The following is a 25,066-nucleotide window of genomic DNA, read 5'->3' as shown; positions in this document are numbered from 1 at the left end:
GCCCTACGTGGAGATGCCGGGGATCGAACCTGGGATCTTCTGCCTGCAAGGCAACTGAGCAACAGCCCTTCCCAATCCTCCCTGGTGTCCCCTATCCAAGGCAGGGAGGGAGACTCGATAGCTTACCGACAGGAACCCCTCGAAGGCAGTCCCCGTCCCGCTGGTTGGGTTGACCCCAAGGGTCTTCTGCAGCTGTTCAGAGGGCATGGGGCAGAGGGTGGCTGCCGCCGCACAGGAAACGTGGCAGACAAAGTCACAGGCTGAAAGAACGGAGGAGGAGGAGGAGGCGCAGCTGTGAACAGGCACCCAGCGGTCCCCTGAGCCACTGCAGCACAGAGCGGGAGGGGCCGAACCAGCGCACGCTGCCCAGGAGAAGCCCTATTCTCGATCGGCTGGCAGCCCCGCAACAACAGGGTCTCAGGGCGGCGTACAACGTTCGGGGGTGGGGAAAGAGGCGGCCTCTATCCCTCCAGCTCTTGGCTGTGCCGTTCTAGCGGTCAGAGGCCCCCAGCGTTCGGCCATTCCCGCAAAGGTGCTTCTTTGCTCAGAAGAATATGATTTGGGAATGCCAGAAACATCCCTGCCGCAAAAACCATCACCTAAGACCCTCGGAAGAGCCCTGCTGGGCCAGACCAAGGGTCCACCCAGTCCAGCGTTCTGTTCACACAGCGGCTGACCAGCTGCCCACAGGACACCCACAAGCAGGACAGGAGTGCAGCAGCACTCTCCCGCCCATGTTCCCCAGCAACTGGTGTATGTAGGCATCCTGGCTTTGATACTGGAGGTAGCACAGAGCCATCAGGACTCGGAGCTGTTGAGAGCCTTCTCCTCCACCCAGAATTTGTCCCACCCCCTTTTAAAGCCACCCAAGTGGGTGGCCATCACTGCATCCTGTGGGAGTGAGTTCCATTTGACTCTGCACTGTGTGAAGATTCCTTTTTATCTGTCCTGAATGTCCCACCCATCAGCTTCATGGGATGACCCCTTTGGGTTCTAGTATTTTGAGAGAGGGAGAAAAACGTCTCCCTCTCCACATTCTCCACCCCATGCACAGTTCTGTACACGTCTATCATGTCTCCCCTTGCCCTCCCTATTTCCAAGCTAAACATCCCAGCTGTTGTAGCCTTTCCTCATAGGGGTTTTGCTCCAGCCCATGATCATTTTAGTTGCCTTTTTCTGCACTTTTTCCAGCTGTACAATATCCTTTTTTAGGTGTCGTGACCAGAACTGTGCACAGTATTCCAAGTATGGCTGCACCATAGAGAGCAGTATGATATTGGCAATTTTATCTTCAGCTCTCCTAATTATGCCCAACGTGGAATTTGCCTTTCTCACAGCGGCCACACACTGGGTCAACGTTTTCATTGAGCTGCCCACCACAACCCCAAGATCTCTTTCGTGGTCAGTCATGGCCAGCCCGGATCCCATCAGCTTATATGTGAAGTTGGGATTTTTTGCCCCAATGAGCATCACTTTACACTCGCTTACATAGAACCACATTTGGCTCTCCAATGCCACTCTGTTCCTTGACACACTGACCTGGATCCTGCTTGGGTGGCAGTGTGATTCAAACTCCCCTATTGCTCTGGGAACATAAGAATCTGCCTTAAGTAAGATTCTAGTCCTCATCGTTCTGAATAAAGGGCTGATTTGAATAGGAACATAGGAAGCTGCTTTATACTGAGTCAGGTCATTGGTCCATCCATCTCAGCATTGTCCACACTAAGTGACAGCGGCTCTTCAGAGATTTAGGCAGGAGTTGAAATATTATTATTGTTGTTGTTGTTGTTGTTGCTGCTGTTGTTATTATTAACAACAACAACAACATTTCAATACCACCCCATAGCCAAAGCTCTCTGGGCAAGTCACAAAGATTAAAAATCATTAAAATATAGTACACAAAGTTTAAGAACCACTGACATAAAAACACATGCATAAGCAGTATACACGGAGACAACATTTATCTAAAAACAACTTTAAAAACAACCATAACCATAAGACAAATCCAGGACTGCTTAAAACTCATCATATGCTGCCAAATCCCGGAGAAAAGAGAAAGGTCTTAACCTGGTGCCAAAAAGATAACAATGCTGGCACCAGGCGGGCCTCATTGGGGAGATTATTCCAGAACTGGGGGGCCACCACCAAGAAGGCCCTCCCCTTGTTGCCGCCTTCTGAGCCTCCCTCATGGAGGCTGAAACTTCTCCTGCTCTACCACTGAGCTGGGATCCTTCCCTGCCCACGCAAGACGTCACTCACCCTCACAAGCCAAGCCTTGCCGGACCAGGCCAACCAGGAGTGATGTGCAGCGCATACACTTGGTGGGTGTGGAGAAGCTTTGCATTTTGAAGCTGTGAGATTTGGGCTGGAAAAAACGGTGGGTGGGTGAGGGAGAATTATTTCATCTATGTATTCGTTTGCTTATGTAGAGAAAGCATACCTTGCCCTTCTGTTGTGGTCACAAAGCTCCGTGCTTAAAAAATACCCCCCACACACACACATACACACACCATAAACATTAATAACGTTATAAATTAAACCCTTTAAAAACAGAGACAGAAGGAACAGTTAAACACCTATTTAAAAAGTGGTGCGGGGGAGATCAGGCTTAGTTTTTTTTAAATAACAAGGGGAAATTGCCCCCCCCCTTTCACTGCCATACCACTGCAAATGGGCTGCAAATTCAGGGGTGGGGGCACCTGCAAGGAAGGGCAGTGTGTGCTGACCTGATTTAGGGCTTCAAAGGTAAATTGCGTGTATTTCAAATTATCTGTAAAAACACAGCGGAAGCCAGTGACTGGGATCATACAACACGACAAGCCAGAGTACAGGTTGAGTATGGCTTGTGTGTGGGTTGTCGTTGAACCCTGGGTTGTTGGTGAATCATGAGTTGTTATGTTGCGTTAACTCAGCCATGCTAACAAACCATGGTTTGTTAGCTACGAAGTACCCACAAAGAGAACCCATGGTTTGTTGTTGGGTTGTGAACTGTGGGTTGTTCATGGTGAGCAAACCATGGTTTGTTAGCGGGGCTGGGTTAGAATCATAGATCATAGAATAGTAGGGTTGGAAGGGGCCTACAAGGCCATCGAGTCCAACCCCCTGCTCAATGCAGGAATCCAAGTCAGAGCATCCCTGACAAATGGCTGTCCAGCCTCGTCTTGAAGGCCTCCAGTGTGGGAGAGCCTGCCACCTCCCCAGGTAATCGGTTCCATTGTCGTATTGCTCTTACAGTCAGGACGTTTTTCCTGATGTTCAGCCGGAATCTGGCTTCCTGTCACTTGAGCCCATTATTCCGTGTCCTGCACTCTGGGATGATCGAGAAGAGATCCTGGCCTTCTTCTCTGTGACAACCTTTCAAGGACTTGAAGAGTGCTATCATATCTCCCCTCAGTCTTCTCTTCTCAAGGCTAAACATGCCCAGTTCTTTCAGTCTCTCTTCATAGGGCTTTGTTTCCAGTCCCCTGATCATCTTTGTTGCCCTCCTCTGAACCCTCTCCAGTTTGTCTGCATCCTTCTTAAAGTGTGGTGCCCAGAACTGGACACAGTACTCCAGATGAGGCCTAACCAGTGCTGAGTAGAGGGGAACTAGTACTTCCTGGGATTTGGAAGCTATGCTTCTATGAATGCAGCCCAAAATAGCATTGGCCTTTTTTGCAGCCACATCACATTGTTGGCTCATATTCAGCTTGTGATCGACAACAATTCCAAGATCCTTCTCGCTTGTAGTGTGGTTGAGCCACGTATCCCCCATCTTGTAACTGTGCATTTGGTTTCTTTTTCCTAGGTGCAGAACTTGGCATTTGTCCCTATTAAATGTCATTCTGTTGTTTTCTGCCCAGCGCTCCAGTCTATCCAGATCACTTTGAATTTTATTTCTGTCTTCCAAAGTATTAGCTATCCCTCCCAATTTTGTCTCATCTGCAAATTTGATCACCATTCCCTGCACCTCCTCCTCCAAGTCATTCATAGAAATGTTGAAGAGCACTGGGCCCAGGATTGAGCCCTGCGGTACCCCACTCGTTACCTTTCCCCAGTTTGAGAAGGTCCCATTCATAAGCACTCTTTGAGTCCGATTGCGTAGCCAACTGTGGATCCACCGGATCGTTGTTTCATCTAGCCCACTTTGAGCTAGTTTGCTCATCAGGATATCATGGGGCACTTTGTCGAAAGCTTTGCTGAAGTCGAGGTATATGATGTCTACAGCATTCCCACGGTCTACAAGGGAGGTGACTTGATCAAAAAATGAGATCAGATTTGTCTGGCAGGACTTGTTTTTGACGCATCCATGTTGGCTTCGAGTAATCACGGCATTGTTGTCAAGGTGCTTCCAGATGGATTGCTTTATGATCTGCTCCAGAATTTTCCCAGGGATTGATGTCAGACTGACTGGTCTGTAGTTCCCAGGTTCCTCCTTTTTACCCTTTTTGAAGATAGGGACAACGTTAGCCCTCCTCCAGTCATCTGGCACTTCCCCTGTCCTCCATGATTTCTCAAAGAGAATAGACAGCGGTTCTGAGAGTTCTTCTGCCAGTTCCTTTATGACTCTAGGATGCATTTCATCTGGCCCTGGAGATTTGAACTCATTCAAAGTAATGAGGTGTTCCTTGACCATATGCCTGTCGATCTCAAGCTGCAATCCTGCCCCTTCAGCCTGTACTTCGCCTTTGCCAGGGGGGTCATAGACCCTCTTTGGGGAGAAGACTGAGCCAAAGTAGGAATTGAGCACCTCTTCACACAACTCAATGACCCATGGTTCAACGACAACCCACACTCAACCCGTACTCTGGCTTGTCGTGTTGTGTGAACCAGGTCACTGTGGCTCTTGTAAAAAGGGTGTTACACTCTCACTGTAGGAGAGGAGTTTAGAAGAGACACTGGCTGGATTCACACATGGCGCTAAGCCATGGTGGGTGGCAAGCTATGCCAGGTAGGTGGTTAGGCAAACAACCTATGCTCCCATCAGACGATCAGGCAAGCAAGATACACAGAGTAGTTTATTTCACACACACACTCACCCCTCCTCCTCCTGTAGTCCTCCCACCCACCCGGGCAGGTATCCCAGCTTCCTTTGTGGCGGGAATAGAGACTGCTTAAAAGGAGCAGAGTGGCAGCAATGTTTTTGGCCGCTCCTGCCGAGCAGCTCTGTAGGCGACCTCTGTAACCTATGCTGGTGCAACAGACAACACACTAACCCACCATGGGTAAAATCACCCTTACTGCAGACTGTGGGTTTTCAGGGGGGCTTATTTGGGGGAAATGATCCACTATGTGCATGGCGGAAACATCCACAGACAACACGCTAACCCATCATGGGTTGTTCCGGAAAATAAACCATCACGGTTTAGCATGTTGTGTGAACCCAGTCAAAGAGAGCTTAATCCTGGGGTTAATCAGACCTCAGTCCCAGGTCTGGCATTAGCCCCTGGAACTTGGGCAACTGAGGGGGCCCACTGGCGATGACGACTGACCTGACTCCCGCCCCCCACCAGGTAACGACGAACCATTTCAAATGTCCCAGAATGCCCTGGGGCATCCAGCATCATATCCCTCTGGGGCAATATAGACATTTTAAAGAGTGGTGCAAAGCTACCCACCATGGCCACCCGGTAAACACACAGCCAGCTGGGACCGAGCGATGGAGGAGAGGCCCACACTTTGCTGAGCCCCCACCTCAAAGCTGGAGCCAGAATAAAGATATTTAGGCCAAGAGTCCATCACCTTTAGGGATCCGGAGTCAGTGCTGTCTGTGGTGGCTGCTGTCGCCTGGCTTGGAGACATCAAATGCGGCACCTGGGATGAAACGGGGGAAAGGAATGAGCAGGAACAGCACCTCCCGTTTAAGATCTCCTGCTCTCCCGGCTAATCCAAACTTCGCAATGCCTGCCTATCTATATTGACCGTATTCACATGGTACGATAAGCCAGGATTCTGGAGTATCCTGGCTTATCGTGGCTGAGCTACACACTGATGCAGGCAGCCCATTTGCCACTGCAACTGCTTAACAAACCAGGGACAGTTTGTTTAGCTTGTTGTCTAATCCAAGACCCCAAACAAGCCAGGAATCATAAATCAAGAGCAGAACATGGCTTGCAATTCTGGCTTGTCACGGGAGCACGGATCCAGGAATCCCAGTTTGGATGATGCATTACACCCGTGGTGGGGAACCTCAGGCATGGGGACCAAATCCGGCCCCCCAGGGTTCCCCAGACAGGCAACCCCCCTTTTCCCAAACGACCCGTGGTTTGGTGGTCTCCTGGCTTTGAGCAGATTTTTCTCCACTCTAAAAGGTGGAAATGCCTCTCCTAAGGCCTCCTTGCTGTATTGAATTTGATTTTGAGGCATCAGGTGTGAACTATCGATAAACCATCATTCTTTCACACAAGTGGATCTGAGTCACATTGGTACCTTCAGATCTGTTTAGTGTGGGCCCCAGGTTTAAGACACTTCCTGGCAGTAAGAACTTTAAGTTCACAAGAAGCCAGGATGCTCTGGACTTCTGGCTCATCATGCCATGTGAACATGGCACCAAAGAGTAGCATCAGCAGAGAAATGGGAGCGCAGTCACCTCCCTGCTTCAGGGCTACTCTGTTCCCGGATAGCAGCAACTAGAACTTACGCTGGACCGCAGACTCCTCCTCCCCTCAGGATGCAGCTGGGCCTCCTCGGTGGTCCTCCAAGCCTCCTGGGGGTCTGGGGAGCCCCCAAAAGCAATTGCGTCCTTCTGACAAGCAGGGCGACACAAACAACTTGTTACTGGATTAGACCAATGGTGCAGCGAGGCCTGGCATTTGGGGACAATGTCACCCCCCACCCCAAATGACCACCCAGAGAGCAGAAGATGAGGGGGACTTCAGAACCAAACTCCATGTTATTCCTGTGGCCATGTTGGGGCAATGATTTAAGTGAGCTTAAAATACAAAACTGCACATGCTCAGGGTTTGTTTGTTCAAATCAGGTCGGTAGCTGTTCAGGTGTGCGGGTGCAGTTTAAAAGCATGGACTGGTGGGGGAGAAGAGAAATGTGAGGTGCGTGCTTCAGTCCAAAGCCGAAAATTACCTAGCTGCAGCATTGGATGTAATGCAGGACTTGCTGATCAGAGGTACTTGCAAAAACACACTGACACCACGTCAGAAGACCCATTGTCACTCCACATCTGCCCTTTGTTAGCAAGATCTCTTCACTTGAATGTGCATCTACAAATCCATATTTATATTCTTTCCTTGGGTGGGGGGCAACCCTCCCAATCATGGCTTCTCTTGGATCTTAAAGGTTTTCTTGGGGGGCGGGGTGGAAAATCCAGCATGCTCGGTACTGAATACAAGTGAACACTGGTTCAAGGAACATTACGTGTGTAAAAAATAACACAATTTTAATATAAATACTGATATCTTGCACAAAGTTTAAAACAACTTATTAGCAGTCCAGCTAATAACGTAATCACATGTACGTTGTTGCAACTAGGGATGGTGTGGGCGCCTAATTCCATCCAGGAGTCTGGCAGAAGCCCCCCTGCCCGCACCCCTGAGCCCCGCTCGCCCCCTGCCTGCACTTGACAAGCAGCCCGCACTCACCCCGGCGGCCTCGTCAAGCTCAGCGGTGGCCATTTGTTGAAAAGCAAAATGGCGATCGCAAAATGTGCATTTTCGCACATATGCTGTTGTGTGCATTTTTTGCAATCTCCATTTTATTTTTTGAAAAATGGCAACCACGGAGCTCGACGAGGCCGCCGGGGTGAGTGCAGGCCGCTCGCCGAACAAGGGAAGGGCTCATACATGGTCTGGGGATGGGCGAGCAGGGGCAGGGGCTGGGCAGGTGCCCGGAGAACCCAGATGGTGGTAGATTCGGACATCCCTAGTTGCGACACTGATTCCCAAATCAAAAAGGCTGTACAAATATACAGTGCCTGTGTCCCAAACACATTCCGACCAAACTAGACCTCATCAGTGGGAAAAATATAAACAGTAATTCCAGCCCTTGCTAAAAACAATGTTTTCACAAAGAACATTCCCTCCTACATTAAAAGATATTAGTTCCTTCCATCTATAGTACCTATTTACAATAACCACAAATAAAAAATAAACAGGATCGTTGTTTAGAACAGCTCTTAGATTCCGGCACCTGTAAAAGGCTTGTAGTTTGTTAGTGGTTCTAGAACAGAACCGTTTAACTAGGGTTTAGAAGTGAATACTGAGCATAACTGTGTGAAGATTAAAACGTTAACAGCATGAATCAAGACTTATGGTTTAGGGTTTTTGCAATCATATCAATCTCTAAATTAAATTTAGGGCGGTAGGGAAGCGTCAACATTTTGAATGTTGAAATTAAATTAGTGCAATTTGAAATTCGTGCCTGTCCTGAACACCATTTCGGAGAACCCGCGAATCACGCCCCTTGGCTTCTCCAGCCAACATCGTGGGACAGTACAGAAGACTTACGTTGGAACTTCGGAAGGAGAGGAAGGGAATGAGGGGTCCTTGGTGCTTGATGCCTGTTGGAAGAGGGCAGAAAACGCAAACTCTTGGTGGGTCAACCAAAGTCGTCACTGATTGCTATAAAGTCCCCAGTATTTACAGGGCTTTATGGTACTCTAGGGTGGCCAGGTGTCCTACTGTACAGGGGACAGTCCTCTATTTTGAAGAGCGGTGTCCTCTCTTGGTGGGCTGCCCAGTCCGGTTTAAAGTCAATTCTGGTTTAAAGACTTGAAGGGCGCAATCCTATGGGTTGCGCCCTTGATGATCGTAAGCCCCTGAACTCAGAGGCATCCGATCATCCAATGCAGGGAGGGAGAATTGGTGGAGGCAATCTTTGCTTCCCCATCCTCCCACCTGCATTTTTTTTTTTGCTAGATGGGCTTTTTTGCCTGTCTTGCAGAGGTGTTTTGGAGGGGGAGAGAAGGAGGCTGGAAGAGGTTCAGGATAGCTTGTATCTAGACCTCCCTGGTCTCCTCCCCTCCTCCCCTCCAAAAACGCCTCCTTTCCCCCCTCTCTGAGGTCGGGATCCCAACCTCAGAGGCCAAGTCTGTATCAGTTGTGAGGGGGAGGAATGTCAGATCTCCAATTCCCCCCTCCAAGGTCAGACTGCTGCCTCTGACCTTGGATCAAGGAATCTGAACTATCCTATGCCCCCCGCCCCCAGACTCTTGTCTAGGAGCCATAGGATTGCTTCCTATCTCTGGTTTAAAGTCTGGTCAGGTTTAAAGACTTTAACTCTGGTTTAAAGTCAAGGAACCATAGGGAGGGAGAGCAGAGCCAGGGCCTTGAAGTTGCCCATGAATAGTTGGCGCTTCGACAGCAGACTGAGCACCAGGCACACAGGTCAGCTGTCCAGCCTTCTCGACAATTAATTATTTAATGAATTAATTACATTTCCATACCGCCTGATAGCCAAAGCTGTCTGGGCAGCTGACAACAATCAAAAGCCCCAAAGACATCCGAAAATACTATCTAAAACGTAAAAGCTTAAAACCATCGTACAAAAGCGCAAACCAAAATAAAACCCAGCAGCAATGCAGAGATTTACAATGCAATAACAGGTTTAAACCCCTTCATGGATCACTGCCTTGTTGTGGCGAAGGGGCTTGCGTAACTCAGTGAAGCCATAAGCTATGCCGTGCAAGGCCACCCAAGACGGACAGGTCATGGTGGAGAGTTCTGACAAAATGTGGTCCACTGGAGAAGGAAATGCAACCCACTCCAGTATTCTTGCCAAGAAAACCCCATGGAACGTATCACAAGGCTAAAAGATATGATGCCAGAAGATGAGCCCCTCAGGTCGGAAGGTGTCCAATATACTACTGGGGAAGAGCAGAGGGTATTTCCAAGTAGCGCCAGAAAGAGTGAAACAGCTGGGCCAAAGCTGAAAGGACACTCAGCTGTGGATGTGTCTGGTGGTGAAAAGAAAATCCGATGCTGTAAAGAACAATATTGTTTAGGAACCTGGAATGTCAGATCAATGAATCAAGGTAAGCTGGAGGTGGTCAAACATGAGATGGCAAGATTGAACATCGACATCTTGGGAATCAGGGAACTAAAATGGACAGGAATGGGTGAATTTAATTCAGGTGACCATCATATCTACTATTGTGGCCAAGAATCCCTTAGAAGAAATAGAGTAGCACTCATAGTCAACAAAAGGGTGGGAAAAGCAGTACTGGGGTACAATCTCAAAAATGATAGAATGATCTCAGTACGAATCCAAGGCAAACCATTCAACATCACAGTAATTCAAGTCTATGCCCCAACCACTGAGGCCCAAGAAGCTGAGGTTGCTCGGTTCTATGAAGACCTCCAACACCTTCTAGAACTAACACCAAAAAAAGATGTCCTCTTCATCATAGGGGACTGGAATGCTAAAGTAGGAAGTCAAGAAATCACCGGGATAACAGGCAGGCATGGCCTTGGTGTACAAAATGAAGCAGGACAAAAGCTAATAGAGTTTTGCCAAGAGAACACGCTGATCATAGCAAACACTCTTTTCCAACAGCACAAGAGACGACTCTACACATGGACATCACAGATGGTCAATATCGAAATCAGATTGATTATGTCCTTTGCAGCCAAAGATGGAGAAGCTCCATACAGTCAGTAAAAACAAGACCTGGAGCTGACTGTGGCTCAGATCATGAGCTGCTTCTTGCAAAATTTCGGCTTAAATTGAAGAACGTCGGGAAAACCACTAAACCATTCAGGTATGACCTAAATCATATCCCTTATGAATATACAGTGAAGGTGAGGAATAGATTTCAGGGATTAGACCTGATAGACAGAGTGCCTGAGGAACTATGGACGGAGGTCCGTAACATTGTTCAGGAGGCAGCAACGAAATCCATCCCAAAGAAAAAGAAATGCAAGAAAGCCAAGTGGCTGTCTGATGAGGCTTTACAAGTAGCTGAGGAAAGAAGGGAAGCAAAAAGCAAGGGAGAAAGGGGAAGATATATCCAACTGAATGCAGAGTTCCAGAGAATAGCAAGGAGAGACAAGAAGGCCTTCTTAAATGAACAATGCAAGGAAATCGAGGAAAACAACAGAATGGGAAAGACTAGAGATCTCTTCAAGAAAATTGGAGATCTCAAGGGAACGTTTTGTGCAAAGACGGGCATGATAAAGGACAAAGAAGGCAGGGACCTAACAGAAGCAGATGAGATTAAGAAGAGGTGGAAAGAATACACAGAAGAACTATACAGGAAAGATCTTAATGTCCTTGATAGCCATGATAGTAATGTCCTTGATAGCCATGATAGTGCGGTCACTGAACTTGAGCCGGACATCCTAGAGAGTGAAGTCAAGTGGGCCTTAGGAAGCATTAGTAACAACAAAGCTAGCGGAGATGACAGTATTCCAGCTGAGCTATTTAAAATCCTAAAAGACGATGCTGTTAAAGTGCTGCATTCAATATGCCAACAAATTTGGAACACTCAGCAATGGCCGCAAGATTGGAAAAGGTCAGTTTACATTCCAATTCCAAAGAAGGGCAATGCCAAAGAGTGTTCAAACTACCGCACAATTGCACTCATTTCACATGCCAGCAAGGTGATGGTCAAAATCCTACAAGCTAGGCTTCAGCAGTATGCGAACCAAGAACTACCGGAAGTACAAGTGGGGTTTCGAAGAGGCAGAGGAACTAGAGATCAAATCGCCAACATTCACTGCATCATGGAGAAAGCAAGAGAATTCCAGAAAAACTTCTCTTTCTGCTTCATTGACTATGCTAAAGCCTTTGATTGTGTGGATCACAACAAACTGTGGCAAATTCTTAAAGTGATGGGAATACCAGACCACCTTACCTGTCTCCTGAGAAACCTGTACGAGGGTCAAGAAGCAACAGTAAGAACCGGACATGGAACAACCGAGTGGTTCAAAATTGGGAAAGGAGTACGACAAGGCTGCATATTGTCACCCTGCTTATTTAACTTATATGCAGAGTACATCATGAGAAATGCCGGGTTGGATGAATCAGAGGTTGGAATTAAGATTGCTGGGAGAATTATCAACAACCTCCGATATGCAGACAATACCACCCTAATGGCAGAAAGCGAAGAGGATCTAAAGAGCCTCTTGTTGAGGGTGAAAGAGGAGAGTGCAAAAGCTGGTTTGAAACTCAACATTAAAAAAACGAAGATCATGGCATCTGGCCCTATCACTTCCTGGCATATAGAAGGGGAAGAAATGGAAGCAGTGACAGATTTTACTTTCTGGGCTCCAAGATCACTGCAGACGGTGACTGTAGCCATGAAATTAAAAGACGCTTGCTCCTTGGGAGGAAAGCTATCGCAAACCTAGACAGCATAGTAAGAAGCAGAGACATCACCTTGCCGACAAAGGTCCGTCTAATCAAAGCTATGGTTTTCCCAGTAGCAATGTATGGCTGTGAGAGCTGGACTGTAAGGAAGGCTGAGCGCCGAAGAATTGATGCTTTCGAACTGTGGTGCTGGAGAAGACTCTTACGAGTCCCCTGGACTGCAAGGAGGTCAAATCAGTCAATCCTAAAGGAAATCAACCCTGAGTGCTCATTGGAAGGTCAGATACTGAAGCTGAAGCTGAAATATTTTGGCCACCTAATGCAAAGAGAAAACTCTCTGGAAAAGACCCTGATGCTGGGAAAGACTGAAGGCAAAAGGAGAAGGGGACGGCAGAGGATGAGATGGCTAGATAGCATCACCGATGCAATGAATATGAACCTGAGCACACTCCGGGAGAGTGCGCAGGACAGGAAGGCCTGGCGTGCTATGGTCCATGGGGTCACGAAGAGTCGGACACGACTGAACGACTGAACAACAACAACAAACAGGTTTAAAAACAACAGAGCTCAAAGACTAACATGCCAGGGAAAATAAAAAGGTCTTCTCCTGGAAGGAGCACAACGTAGGCACCAGGCGAGCATCTCTGGGACGCTCATTCCACAACCGACGGTAAGATGTCTTGCATTTCTATTTAAATTATGGTTATTATTTCTAAACTTGCACCTATACATATAAATTTGCATTCATGTTATAAAAATCAGTGTCCTCTTTCATCCTCTGTTTTGGTGATGCAATTCCTCTTGTCCAGGCATGCAAAAATGGCCACTCTACATAGAATACAAGCGACCCACCCTACAACAGAAATTCAAGCTTGGCCTCCCTGAAACCTCTGTGGAGGAAAGCTTTTCTCTGCACCTGGCAGGCGCACTTCTAAAATGACCAGCAGAAAGATTTGATATTTTCCCCCCCTCTTCCCTCCACATTCCTTTTTTCTTGTGTGTTGTGTCTTTTTAGATTGTATGCCTGTGCATGCAGGGACTCTCTTGTTTAACTGATTATATGTCAGCCACCCCCTGAGGCTTTTTGGCCGAGGAGCCAAAAGATAAAAACACATTAAATGAATGAATGAATTAATTAATTAATGGAGCCCCTGCTTCATCAAATCTCTCCTCAAATCCCTGTTCTGTGAAGCCTTCGCCTGTATCCTCAACTGAAATGAAGCCAAGGTACTCAAAACTGCATCTGTTCTCCATCATTTCTTGCCAACTATGCCTCCCTCCCTCCCTCCCTCTGTTGTCTCCTTCAGTAGGTTGCTCAACACCAGCTCTTTCCTCCAGAATGTCCCTATATCCGTCTTTCACTCATGTTTTTTACTTACAGAGAATCTCGTTGACATCATTAGCAACCTGTTGCATGTCTGTGTTTTCCTCCTGATGTTTTCTTTAAATTTTAGACTTGGTTTGTAGCTGTATTTTTAAAAACTTATAAACGCAAGTGCTGTGCCAGCCTGTTCAAGGTGGATTAGCAAAGCACCATGGAAGCTTCTTGGGGCTACTGCCCCTTGAACTAGTCACTTCTTGTTCAGTCTCAGGCATGGGGCTACTGAACTGGCCCTTAAATTAATAATTTCCTGTTCCAAGGCAGTGCGCCCAATTGTGATTATAATAAAATACGGGCAAAATAAAAAAGCAAGTCCTCCTAGAACGGGACATGACTAATTAAAGGTCTCATTCAGAACTACGACTACTTTCTTCTCTCCCCCCTCCCCGCCCCTCCGATGCCCCCAAGAGCTGGTCTCACACCCCATCCCTCAAAGTAAATTTTTGTGAACAGCCCAGAGAGCTTCGGCTATCGGGCAGTATAGAAATGAAAGAAATGAAATGAATCAATGAACGGCCATTCCGGAGAACGTCTGCTCAGCTGTAAGATGGGAGGAAAACATCTAATTAAAGTAGTCCTGAGAAGCAGAAATGGCTCCCAAAGAAAGAAGGCTTTAGAGAGGAGAGAGATGCTTCAGTCGATCAAATCGGCGGACAGAAGGCTGAAGCCCCAAGCACACTTTCTAAAGCAGCCTTCCTCAAGCCAGTGCCCCCAGATGTGTTGGACTACAACTCCCATAATTCCCAGCCAGCACACATTTACCAAAGGCCCACACCTTGCTCCACTACTCAGATAAGCCTTTGGGGTGCCCTAGTGCTGTTGCAAAGACACCAATGCGGCCACCACATTTTGGAGGGCCGCTGGGCAAGTCCCCCTCAGTGGGGCCTCTCCTCCCTCGGGGAGTCTGCCTTCTTGTCGCCACGGTCCCCAGCTGCTCTTGCTCCTTTCTCTCTTCCTCATCATGGCTGCCACTTGCTAGCTTGAGAGCCAGAGAGCCAGGGAGCAAGTGGGCCATGGCATCTCCTGCTCCTCCTTCTCACCACCGCTGTTGTCTGGGCCGGAGCAAGAGGCAGGGGAGCCAGAAGGTCGCAACGGCGAAGAGGAGGAGCAACTCCAGGGGGCTCTTGTCAATGCGCCCCTGCTGGAGTGTGGGCCCTGGGCAGGTGCCCAACCATGCCGACCCTTGACACCAGCCCTGCTAGAGGCAGCCCCCAACCTGGATCTCACCTTCCAGCGACCGGGCCTTCAGCTCCCCCTTCACCTTTTCCAGCTCCAGACGCAGAGCCCGGTTCTGCTTCTCCGCCTCCTGCAACTGGCTTTGGGACGCAGATCCGGGGGGTGGGGAGAGACGAGAGAAATGCTACTTTAGGAGTGCAGAGAAAGTCAGCATCCATTGAGAAGGCTGTGCCCCACCCACAGTATTCTTCGGGGGGGGGGGGCTGCAGCAGTGGAAGGAGTCCTTTAGCACGTTGGCCCAACAATCACACCAGCCTGGGTTTGGCCCAGATCGCACCATCTTGAGATGTTTTCTTTTCTTTATAAGCAGGTCTCCAGCCTTCCTGGGTCTCCCCCTGTCCCTTCACTCCAAAGGCTATTCCACCAGCCCTGCTAAAAGACTTGCATGTTTTTCCCCTCTTGCCTCCCCATCCCATTTTCCTTGTGTGTCGTGTCTGTTTAGGTCGTAGGCCTGCAGTCAGGGACTGCTGCGTTTAACACATTTTGTTTGCAAGCTGCTTCGGGGAGTTTTTTTGGCTGAGAAATGGGAAAAAAACACTTTAAATAAAGGAACAAATCAATAAATAATAAGAGTGCATGCATTGAGTAATGTAGGGAGGGCACTCTGCAGCAAGCCCAGGAGAAGAATATTCTCAGCTTTCGTGGCCACAGCAGGTGTGCTTGGAAGTAGGGGTGGCCATCGCGGGGAAATCCAGCCAGTTTTTGCCTTGCCGGATTTCCCTGAGCTGCCCAGCTCGGTTTGAGTTTGCGAGCCAAGCTGGGTGCGTGTTCCCCAAATTTGGGAACTTCTGTGCGGGGGCGGGTGGGGGCAGGGAGGTGTTCTTGTGAAAACATCATTTATGCAAGTTGCAGCTGCCATTTGCGCAAATTATGGCCTAAATTTGCGTAACTTCTGCAAATTGCGTAAATGATGATTTTACGGGGGGGGGCTGCAAAAATCCGTGAGCTGGCCCGACTCAACACAGATCGAGTCAGGCCAGCTCACAGACAAGTGAGCTGGAGTCCGGTGGGCCGAGCTGCAGAAAGCCTGATGAACTGGACCCCCAGTTCCTCCGACATCCCTTCTCGGAAGTCTGTGGGACCGCCCAGTGGGACCTCACGACTCCCATGATCTGTAGAAGCCCTGATGTAAATCTGGCCTGCTCATTCTTTTCACTTAAGAATCACTTACGATTCCTCAATGCTGCGCTTGGGAAGGGAGTGACCAAACAGGATTGGGAAGGCCTTTGAGCAAGAGCCCCCCCATAGGCCCCTCCCTCGGGGAGTCCCCCTTCTCCCCACCACGGTCCCCAGCTGCTCTCGCTCCTCCTCCTCTTCCTCATCATGGCCGCCGCTTGATCGCCTGACAGGCAGAGAGCCAGGGAGCAAGGAGGCTGTGGCGTCTACTTCTCCTCCTCCTCACTGGTCCGGTTTGTAGGCAACGAGAAGCCAGCGTGGCTCCTTTTCCCCGTGGGGCTTCTTCATCGCAGCAGCGGCCGCCAGTTGGGATATTCGGGGCTCAGCGGAGGCGCACCGTCGCTTCTCATCATGTGCGGACCCGGCGAGAGTGGGCTGTTGGGGTGGTTGGCAACCCGAAAGTAGCCCGTGGGTTCTGGGTGGCTTTCAACCACCCCAGCAACCTACCCTCGACGGGTTCGCACGTAACAAGTTTGGCATGTATCATTGGATGGGCAACCCGGTACCCGCCGGCACTGCAGCCCACTTTGGCTAATAAGCTGCAGTGAGCTGCGGGATCACGCAAACCCGGTGACCACCACCGTGGCCTGGGCCAGCGTGAGAGGCAGGCAAACACGCAGGCTGCGAGGGGGAAGAGGAGAAGCGAGTCCAGGGGGCTCTGGTCAGTGGGCCCCCGCTGGGGAGTGGGCCCTAAGCAAGTGCCCAGACATGCCTACCCTGGGCGCCGGCCCTGCTGAAAAAGTCGATTCAGTCACCAACTCTGGCCTAGTGGCTGGCTTGCACCCGGTTTCATGCGCCCCCCCCCCCCGGCACTCTGGCCCTTGCTCACCGCTCGACCGCCAAGTGCGCCACCTTCAGCTGATCAAACTCCTCCTGAACTCCCTGCTTGGCCCGGATCTCAGCCTCCAGGGCTGACTGCAGCTCCAGCTTGGCCGAAGCCTCCACTTTCTGCAGCCGCCGAGCCTTCCAGAGGGTGTCCTGCAGCAGGAGGCAAGGGCAGAATGTCTCTGGGAGGCACGCAGGAGCAGCAGGCCGGACCAGCCCTGGCATCCCCACCAGCTGCAGCAACCAGGAGGCAGGCTGGAAGCGTTTACGTTTGACAAGGAGAAGGCGCCCTCTTCTCTCCAAGGCACCCTTGGCCCCGACAAGGGCTCTCTTACCGGAGTTTTCAGCTGGGGGCTCTGTGCGCCCGTCCGCTTCAGGGCCTCCACTTCCTCCGTCATGCGGGTGGCCATGGCCTGCAGGTAGCCCCTGGACTCCTTTTCGTCACTCACCCTGAGACACAGGCCAAGAGGCAAGCAAAACAGCAGCAGCAGCTCCATCAGAAAGGCATCCTTTCTCCCACCCCCCATTCACCTGGAATCGCCCAGTCTGGCTCACCTTCTCCACCCCCGGAACCACCTCCCCCTGCCAGGATCACCCTGCCCAACATGCCTCCCTCCTGGAATCGCCCTGTCCAACTCGCCTCCCACCAGAATTGGCCTGTCAAGCTCATCTCCCCGCCCCTGGAATCACCTCCCCCTGCCAGAATCGCCCTGTCCAACTCGCCTCCCTCCTGGAATCGCCCTGTCCAACTCGCCTCCCTCCTGGAATCGCCCTGTCCAACTCGCCTCCCTCCTGGAATCGCCCTGTCCAACTCGCCTCCCTCCTGGAATCGCCCTGTCCAACTCGCCTCCCTCCTGGAATCGCCCTGTCCAACTCGCCTCCCTCCTGGAATCGCCCTGTCCAACTCGCCTCCCTCCTGGAATCGCCCTGTCCAACTCATCTCCCTCCTGGGGTCAACTCCCCCCCCCAAATCTCCTTGTCCAGCTCACTCCCCCCTGCCAGAATCTCCCTGTCGTGCTCGCCTCCCAGCCCAGAATCACCTTGTCCAACTCAGCATCTGAAGCACCCTTTTACAACCTGCTCCCTTCGCACCACCCAGGAAGGAGTCTGTATCTTCCTTCTTTTGTTCATGACATTTTCAGCCTAGCCTGCCGCACAGGGTTGTTGTGAGGATAAAACAGGGGAGCGGGTGGTGGAGATCCGCTCATGCCACCTTGAGCTTCTTGGTGGTAGGGTGGGGTAACAGAGCGATTGCTCCACAGACACCCAAGGTGCATCACGGCCGAGTGTGGCTCTGAACCCAGGTCTCCCCACCCCTCAGCTGGCTTTCTCACCCAGCCTTCCCCAACCAGGTGCCCTCCCTCCAGATGTGATGCAATTCCTGGCTAGCATGGAGGGCACCAGGTTGGAAAAGGCTGCTCTCATTGGTACATCACACTGGCTCTCAAGGAGAATCAGAGCCCTGCCTTTCTCCCCCCTCCCACCCACCAAGCCCCGTTGCCGGTTGCTTGACTTCCTTTTCTCCCCCCACCCCAAATTGCCATCTGAATGGTGGGCACCCGCAATTTCAACCCGCTGTTCTGATCCCATGCATTTCCAGCAGATCAGTGGGCAACGGAAAGACATCTGCACAACGGTGCACGTACATAATTTCAGACACCGTAACGAATTGCGGGGGGGGGCGCTCCCCCCATTTCACATGGAAATATGTATTAGGGCACCAATCTATGCATGTTTAGACAGAAAAAAGTCCTACAGCTGAGAGCCAGTCTGGTGTAGCAGTTAGAGTGTTGGACTGGGATACGGGAGACCCAGGTTCAAGTACCCACTCAGCCGGGAAGCTCACTGGGTCACTTTGGGCCGGTCACTGACTCTCAGCCTAACCCACCTCACAGGGTTGTTGTGAGGATAAAATGTAGAGAAGGACTGTGAAGGTTTGAGGCCTACAGAGGCAAAGGGAAAAAAGGTCAGGCTTAGAGGCCTGGAGTTTTTGTTGGGAGGGGTAACCCTGAGAAGGGTAATTTCATTTCTCTGGTTAAGTTTCTGTTTCAATTCTCCACTTGAGTTTTATTTCTTCATCTTTGAAGCAGTACTTTCAGTTCTGAGGGAGGAAGGTATATAAAGAGAGCAAGAGAGCCAGTAAGAGCAGAGACAGCCAGAGCCTGAAGTGAGAGCAGAGTCTGAAGAGTGAGCAGGAAGAAGCAGCCGAGAAAAGTCTAAGGATGGCTAGGGTAAACGAACTTGCATTTTGCAACTTTTATTTTCTTTAAAGGCTTTTTGTGTCACTCAGCTCTATTGTGTAAATACCTTTAGTTGTCATTTGTTTGCTTTAAATCTACTAGTAAACTGTGGTGGTTAAACCCTGTATCTAGAGTGTCAGTCACCCCATGTCTACAGCCTAAACCCCATATTACTGGGAAGGAGAAGTTTAAAAGAAGGAAGGGGGACTCTAAAGGAGGCAAGAGATCCTTAAGGACTTGCTCAGAGGGTCCTAGTCATAAGTGGAACCTTCACAAGGACTGTGTAGGTTGCCTTGGGCTCCTTGCAAGAGGAAAAGAGGTTGGGTTATAGATGATGATGATAATGATAAAAATAATAATAATTTTTAAACTGCCAGCATGCCCCAGCCAGCCATTTTTCTGTCTAAACTTGCATAGGATTGTGCCCTTACTCTGCGAACTTCTAAATATTGTATTTTGGGGGGCTTAGATGTCTGCCCCAGTTTCCTACCCTGATGGTGCCGCTGTTTCTTCAGTAGACTTTGGAGAACCACTGCCAATCTAGAGTAGATAGTATGGTGCTAGGAGGATGGAGAGCCTGAAACGGACAGTTTCCCATGTTCCTAATCTGCTAAAACCCCTCCCCTCCAGAACCCCTATTTCCCAGCCCTCTCCTGCAACAAAAAGCCCAAATAGTTTGCCAGTGAACGAGAAATCGGCCAGAAAGGATCGTGGATAGTTAATCCCCACAAGCAAAGCTGCTGTGACTCCAGCCTCCTTGGGAGCCAAGCCCTCCCCATCTCATCTGTGGTGGCGGCTGGGGTTACTGTACTTTTCCTGTGGAGGGGAAAAAGCACTCTGCTGATGCTCAGAAGCATTCCTGTCTTCGCTGTCACTCCACGCCTCGGGCCCCACTCAGACAACGTGCACAGAGGACCACTCACCACCGCAGGATGTCGGCGATCTGCATCTCCCAGTTGGCGACGGACACCTTGTCGGCCTCTGAGGCACGCGGCTCCGGTTCCGGGAGCAGGCTGTCCGTCCGAGGCGAGCCCACCTGCTGCAGCAAGGGAGGCAAAGACAGTCATGCCAGGCACTGCCTGCTCTGGGTTTGGAGATTGGACCCCTGCTGGGGTGTGGGCCCTTGGCAGGTGCCCAACCATGCCTACTCTGGACGCTGGCCCTGATGCCCAATGCAAGCCTCCCCCTCTCCCTTCCGCAGCAGGTCGCCTGCCAGAAGAAAAAGCTATAAAGAACTTTGGAGGAAAAACTCTCACATGACTATCATGCTTTGGAATGTCTGAGATTCAGTGTTTGAATTACAGACACCTACAAGCACAGAATCAAAACTTGGAGCCTTTACATTTTCAGATTGATTTGCAGCCACGGGGGCAAGAGCAGCCTTCCCCAACTGGGTGATGTCCAGGTATGTTGGACCTCAACTCCCATCAGCCTCAGCCAACATGGCCAAGAGTCAGGAATGCTGGGAGTCGTCTCCCCAAACATCATCAGGTTGTGGAAGTGTGGGTTAGAGAAGCTCACTGGCTTTTGGGAATTACGCCTGAGAGAAAACCCGTCTTTGCCCCTGGTTCTTGAGAAGCTGCAGCCAGAGGCCACAATCTACAGCAGAGCGACACCTCAAGGCCCACTGCACCCCCAGGCACAGCCCCAAGCTCGGCAGGTAAATTTCCACTTACCTGGTCCCCAAAGCGCAAGGCCCTGCGGCTCTCGTGGAGGAGCAGTCCGCCCGACTCATCGTCCCCGTCTTCTGGATCCAGGTTTTCCCGTCTGGGCAGGAAAGGCCATGAGAGAGAGAAAGACAAGGATTCACCCTCCCAAAAACTCCTTCTCAGAGCAGAAGAGAGAACTTGGGACTGCTCTTTTACCAACCACCCTCCCCATTCGCAGAGAACGGGGGAACGTGCTCCTAGTTTTTGCTCCGGGCGACCCATTTCCTGCACTGGGGTACCCCCAGATTTGCCTCTGGGCAGCCACCCACTTCCAAGCGGGCGAACAGGGGGGCCTGGTGCCTTGGGGACGGTGGTGCAGAGGTGCATTGGAAGTGCAGGCGCTCATCATGACACTCCCCATAGCCACGCCCCCAAGGACAGTCCCAAAATTCAGGCAGCTGTGTGGACCCAGACCTAGAAATCGGCTCTAGTGCTTTTCATCTCCACCAAGAGCAGGACTTTGGTAAAACTAACTGACCATTCAAGACAAAGCCACACCAAAATACTTTGCATTACAAAAGGGAAAAATATATAGTTCCCGGGAAAATGCATTCCCCCCCCCGGCTACAATGAGGGCTGCAGCTAAGCTTGGAGGGAACACAGACATTCGGGGGGAGGGGGCAGATAACGTGAGCGTCCCTGCTCATTGAAAAAGCGCCGGAGCGCCGTCCCCCCGAGGCCACCCTCCACCGTGCCATGGCCTGGGCTGCGTCTCTCTTCCTCTCTCTCTCCCCTCACCGCTCTGCCTTGGCTTTGTCGAGCTGCTCCCGGAGCTGAGCCACCTCTGTCTGCAGCGCCTCCTGCTTCCGCTCCCTCGCTTGCAGCGCCTCCCGCAGGGTTCTCAGCTCCTCCTTGGAGACGCAGGCGGCGTCGGCCCCTCGCCGGGAGCCGGAGGCCCGGAAGAGGCCCGTGCTCTGCTTCACCTGCAAGAGGGCAGCAAAGCCATCCTGAGAGGCTGGCCAAGGGGCCACCACTGCGGGATGGTGCCCGTCTCTTTGGGCATCCCGCCCCCCCCGCCCCACCGGGAGGAGCTCACCCTCAGCTCCTCCAGCTCCTGCTTGAGCCTCCGCAGCTGCTGCTCGGCCCTCTCTTTCCCCTTCCGCTGCTTGGCCACTTCGCTGACCAGGCCCTCCATCCGAGCCTCCAGCTGCAGAAGGGAAGAAGGTCTCTCTCAGCCTCTCCCGGACTCTGTGCGAGGAGGAAGCTTTGGGGAACCAAGTGCCGCTTCTGTATCTAACGTGCTGTTTTTAGACGTCCCCTCGACCCCTAGCACAGCCTTATCCAGCAACGAGAGGCCTTGAGCTAACCACGGGACCTCAGGGACACCTGCAAAAACGTCTCAGAAAACCCTTTTCCAGTAGCAAGAACACAAATTACAGCCCCCCGAACGCTTTTCCTATGTCGACAGAGAATTCCTGCCTTCTCGGCAGTGGCCCCGCATCTTCAGAACGAGCTGCCGTCGGAGGTCCGCCATGCTCCGTCATTGCAGGCTTTTAAGAAGGCCTTGAATACACATTATTTTGCCTTGCCGTTCTCTCGATATGACTGCTGTTGTTGCTGTTCCTGCTGTTAACAATGTCGCTGTTTTTATTGTTGGCTTTTACTTTATTGTTTTTATGCTTTTATCTTCTTAATATTTTAACTGTTTTTATGTGTTTTATTGCTGTAAGCTGCCTCGGGGGGACTTCTGCCCTGACAGGCAGCCAAGAAATGTTATAAATGAATGAATGAATGAATGAATGAATGTAGCAGGAGACCTTTGTTACAGGGATTTCTGCAGAGATTTATTTATTTATTACATTTCTATCACCCCCCCTTTTCCTACTTAAGGAACCCAAGGCAACTTACATTATCCTCCTCCTCTCCATTTTATCCTCCCAACAACAACTCTGTGAGGTAGGTTGGGCTGAGAGTATGTGACTGGCCTAAAGTCACCCAGTCACCTTCCATGGCCGAGTGGGGACTAGAACCCGGATCTCCAGGCTCCCACTCCAACACTCTCACCACTACACCACGCTGGCTCTTTTTTATAAGGAAGCTGCTTGTGGGCGTGAACCCCGAATCTTTTAGGTGCCCAGCAAGGCCCTGCCTTGTCCCATGACAACAACCGGCCCTCCGGCCCTTGTTACAGTTCCTGTTAGAAAAGAACGGGAGGAAGCCACAGGGAGGCGAAGGGGACAGATTATCCCTGGCCGAGAGCGATGCGGGGAACCGCTAGCAGCTACCTCTTTGCGCCCGCTCTCGGTGCGGGACAGCTCCTTGCGCAGCCCTTCCACCCGCCGGGCCGCGGCTTCTGTCTCCTCCTGCCGCTCGCGCAGCTGCCGGGAGTGCCGCAGCAGCTGGGCCCGGAGCTCTCCACACTTGGCCTCTGCGCTCTGCAGCTCCTCGGCCGTATCCTTCTGGCGGAGCTGCTCTTCCTGAAGTTCCCAGGCTTGAGCTCGAAGCTGCTCCTGCATCTCGGCCAGCTCCTGCCCCAAAAGAAACGCCCACAAGGACAGTCAGGGCCAGGCGCTCCGCCACAAAGGCTCGTTTGACAGCGGAGCGGGGAGGGACCTGGTTCGCACAATCTAACAGCCCATGGTTTGTTAATCAAACAACCCACGGCTTCCGCTTGCAAGTAACAACCCAGGAATGCCCCATTCCTGGGTTGATTTGTGAGTGGGTTAAACAGCCCAGAGAGAACCCTGGGTTGTTAAATGAAAATGGAAATGGAGAGCGGGCGGAAGGTAGTTCACTCACTTGGTACCATCCCAGAGCCTAGAATCCCACTATAATGTGTCAGTGGAATCCCTCGCAGTAGACCCAGGAATACCATACCTGGAGCGCTTCACTCTTCTCCTGCTCCAGAAACTTCACGCGCTCCTCCAAAGACTTCACTTGACCCGACGCCACCCTGTCAAGGTGCTGCCTTTGAAACCTGTCGCTCTCCAACTGGTTCTCTGGCAGGAGAGAGGGAAAGAGGGTGTGGGGGCTCAAGACGCTGCTGAGAAACCGCCCCTCCGGCTGCTGGCCTCCGTCGCCTGCCCTCCAAGTCAACTTCTCCACAGCACCTAACAACGCATGCTACACTGTTAGAAAGCCATCTTTTCGGGGCCACCTCAGTTTGGTTGAGGCATATGCCCCCTTTCCCGTTTGACAGAACTCCCATGCCGCAGGGAAAAGATTTCTGTGAAATTCCAATGCTTACTACACTTTTATGCCAAGAATTCAACTGGCTTAATGGGGGGGGGGGGCTGCTCACTTTGCATACCTTGAAACCAGCAACCACTGAATACCGTCATACTCCGCTCCCAGAAGTTTATTTCCAAAATGGGGGAGGTTCTGGCTGGGACTCCACCTGGCCTCCCGACTCAGAACCCCTGTCTCCGAATCCTAGCACTATTCATTGATCATTATTCAGTAGCTGGGAAAGTGCACTTTGCACATGGTCAAGTGGGGCTGTGAATCCATGCTGGGTTTTAGACAGAACCAGCCAGAACTCTAAAGGAGCTCTTCAAGATGCTGAACCCCATCCCTGTCCTGCTCTAGATCGAGCCAAGGCTGTTTGCCTTGTTTGTGGTCAAGGTAACAGGCAAGAGGTCGAACACAGTGGATCAGTCAAGTACATTACTGAGTTCAGAAGCAGGGTCAAGAAACGGTCCAGAGTCAGTAGTGTGGAGCATCCATCACAAGGCAAGGCGCAGGAGACAAGGTAGCAGATCCTGGAACTAGCAGAAGCCTTGTTTCCAGCAGATCTCAAGTTACCAGCAAGGGCTGATGTAGTTAGAGCTACTACAGCCTCACCCAGTGCTCAGCTGCATCACGTCAGAGTCTTGTCAGGTGTCCTCCTCACGAGGAGTCCTCTTCAGTACATGAGCACCCCTTTGCCTGGCAACCACCCTCTCGTGGATCTTAAGGCACTGGCGGGCTCGGTGGCACTTAGCATCTCCCTCCACCTCAGAAGCGGAACTCTCCACCTCTCCAGGAGGCAGATTCAAAGGCACCACCCCGGAGGGTACCAGACCATCCTGCCTAGGGCCAGGGTCTCCTGAGGGGCCGACTGGCTCTGTCGGTTCTGGCTCCTCCTCTGAGGATGACTCCAGCGGCGGCAGGACACCTGGGACCATGACAATCCCCCAAACAGGTCCAGCACCTTGGGTATCTCCTTTAGAGTTCTGGCTGAAACCCAGGAGGGATTCACAGTCCCACCAAAACCAGAGCCACCTGCCTCCACGGGGTATCCCCTTGTGCTGATGGGCATTCCTCTCCCCAGACCAAGC

At 51.1% G+C, this 25,066-nt stretch overlaps 1 protein-coding gene across 1 annotated transcript in view; it reads right to left on the bottom strand.

The window, feature by feature from the left end:
• The window catches only part of CDC42BPG (CDC42 binding protein kinase gamma), an 83,337-nt gene that overhangs the window by 14,342 nt on the left and 43,929 nt on the right, over positions 1-25,066 (bottom strand). The window contains exons 13-26 of the mRNA XM_084824500.1: positions 23,625-23,746; positions 23,033-23,275; positions 21,844-21,954; positions 21,546-21,730; positions 20,775-20,865; positions 20,022-20,137; positions 17,194-17,308; positions 16,863-17,011; positions 14,849-14,937; positions 8,439-8,491; positions 6,620-6,724; positions 5,620-5,793; positions 2,260-2,365; positions 127-260 (exon numbers count right to left, since the gene is read on the bottom strand). Coding sequence (XP_084680626.1) covers positions 127-260; positions 2,260-2,365; positions 5,620-5,793; positions 6,620-6,724; positions 8,439-8,491; positions 14,849-14,937; positions 16,863-17,011; positions 17,194-17,308; positions 20,022-20,137; positions 20,775-20,865; positions 21,546-21,730; positions 21,844-21,954; positions 23,033-23,275; positions 23,625-23,746 — 1,793 coding nt within the window. The remainder of the gene's footprint in view (positions 1-126; positions 261-2,259; positions 2,366-5,619; positions 5,794-6,619; positions 6,725-8,438; positions 8,492-14,848; positions 14,938-16,862; positions 17,012-17,193; positions 17,309-20,021; positions 20,138-20,774; positions 20,866-21,545; positions 21,731-21,843; positions 21,955-23,032; positions 23,276-23,624; positions 23,747-25,066) is intronic.

This window comes from Heloderma suspectum, chromosome 17 (assembly GCF_057233095.1).
Source record: "Heloderma suspectum isolate Gila_16-S chromosome 17, 16-S_ref, whole genome shotgun sequence".
Taxonomy (NCBI): Eukaryota; Metazoa; Chordata; class Lepidosauria; order Squamata; family Helodermatidae; genus Heloderma; species Heloderma suspectum.
This window is presented reverse-complemented; position numbering and strand designations above follow the sequence as displayed.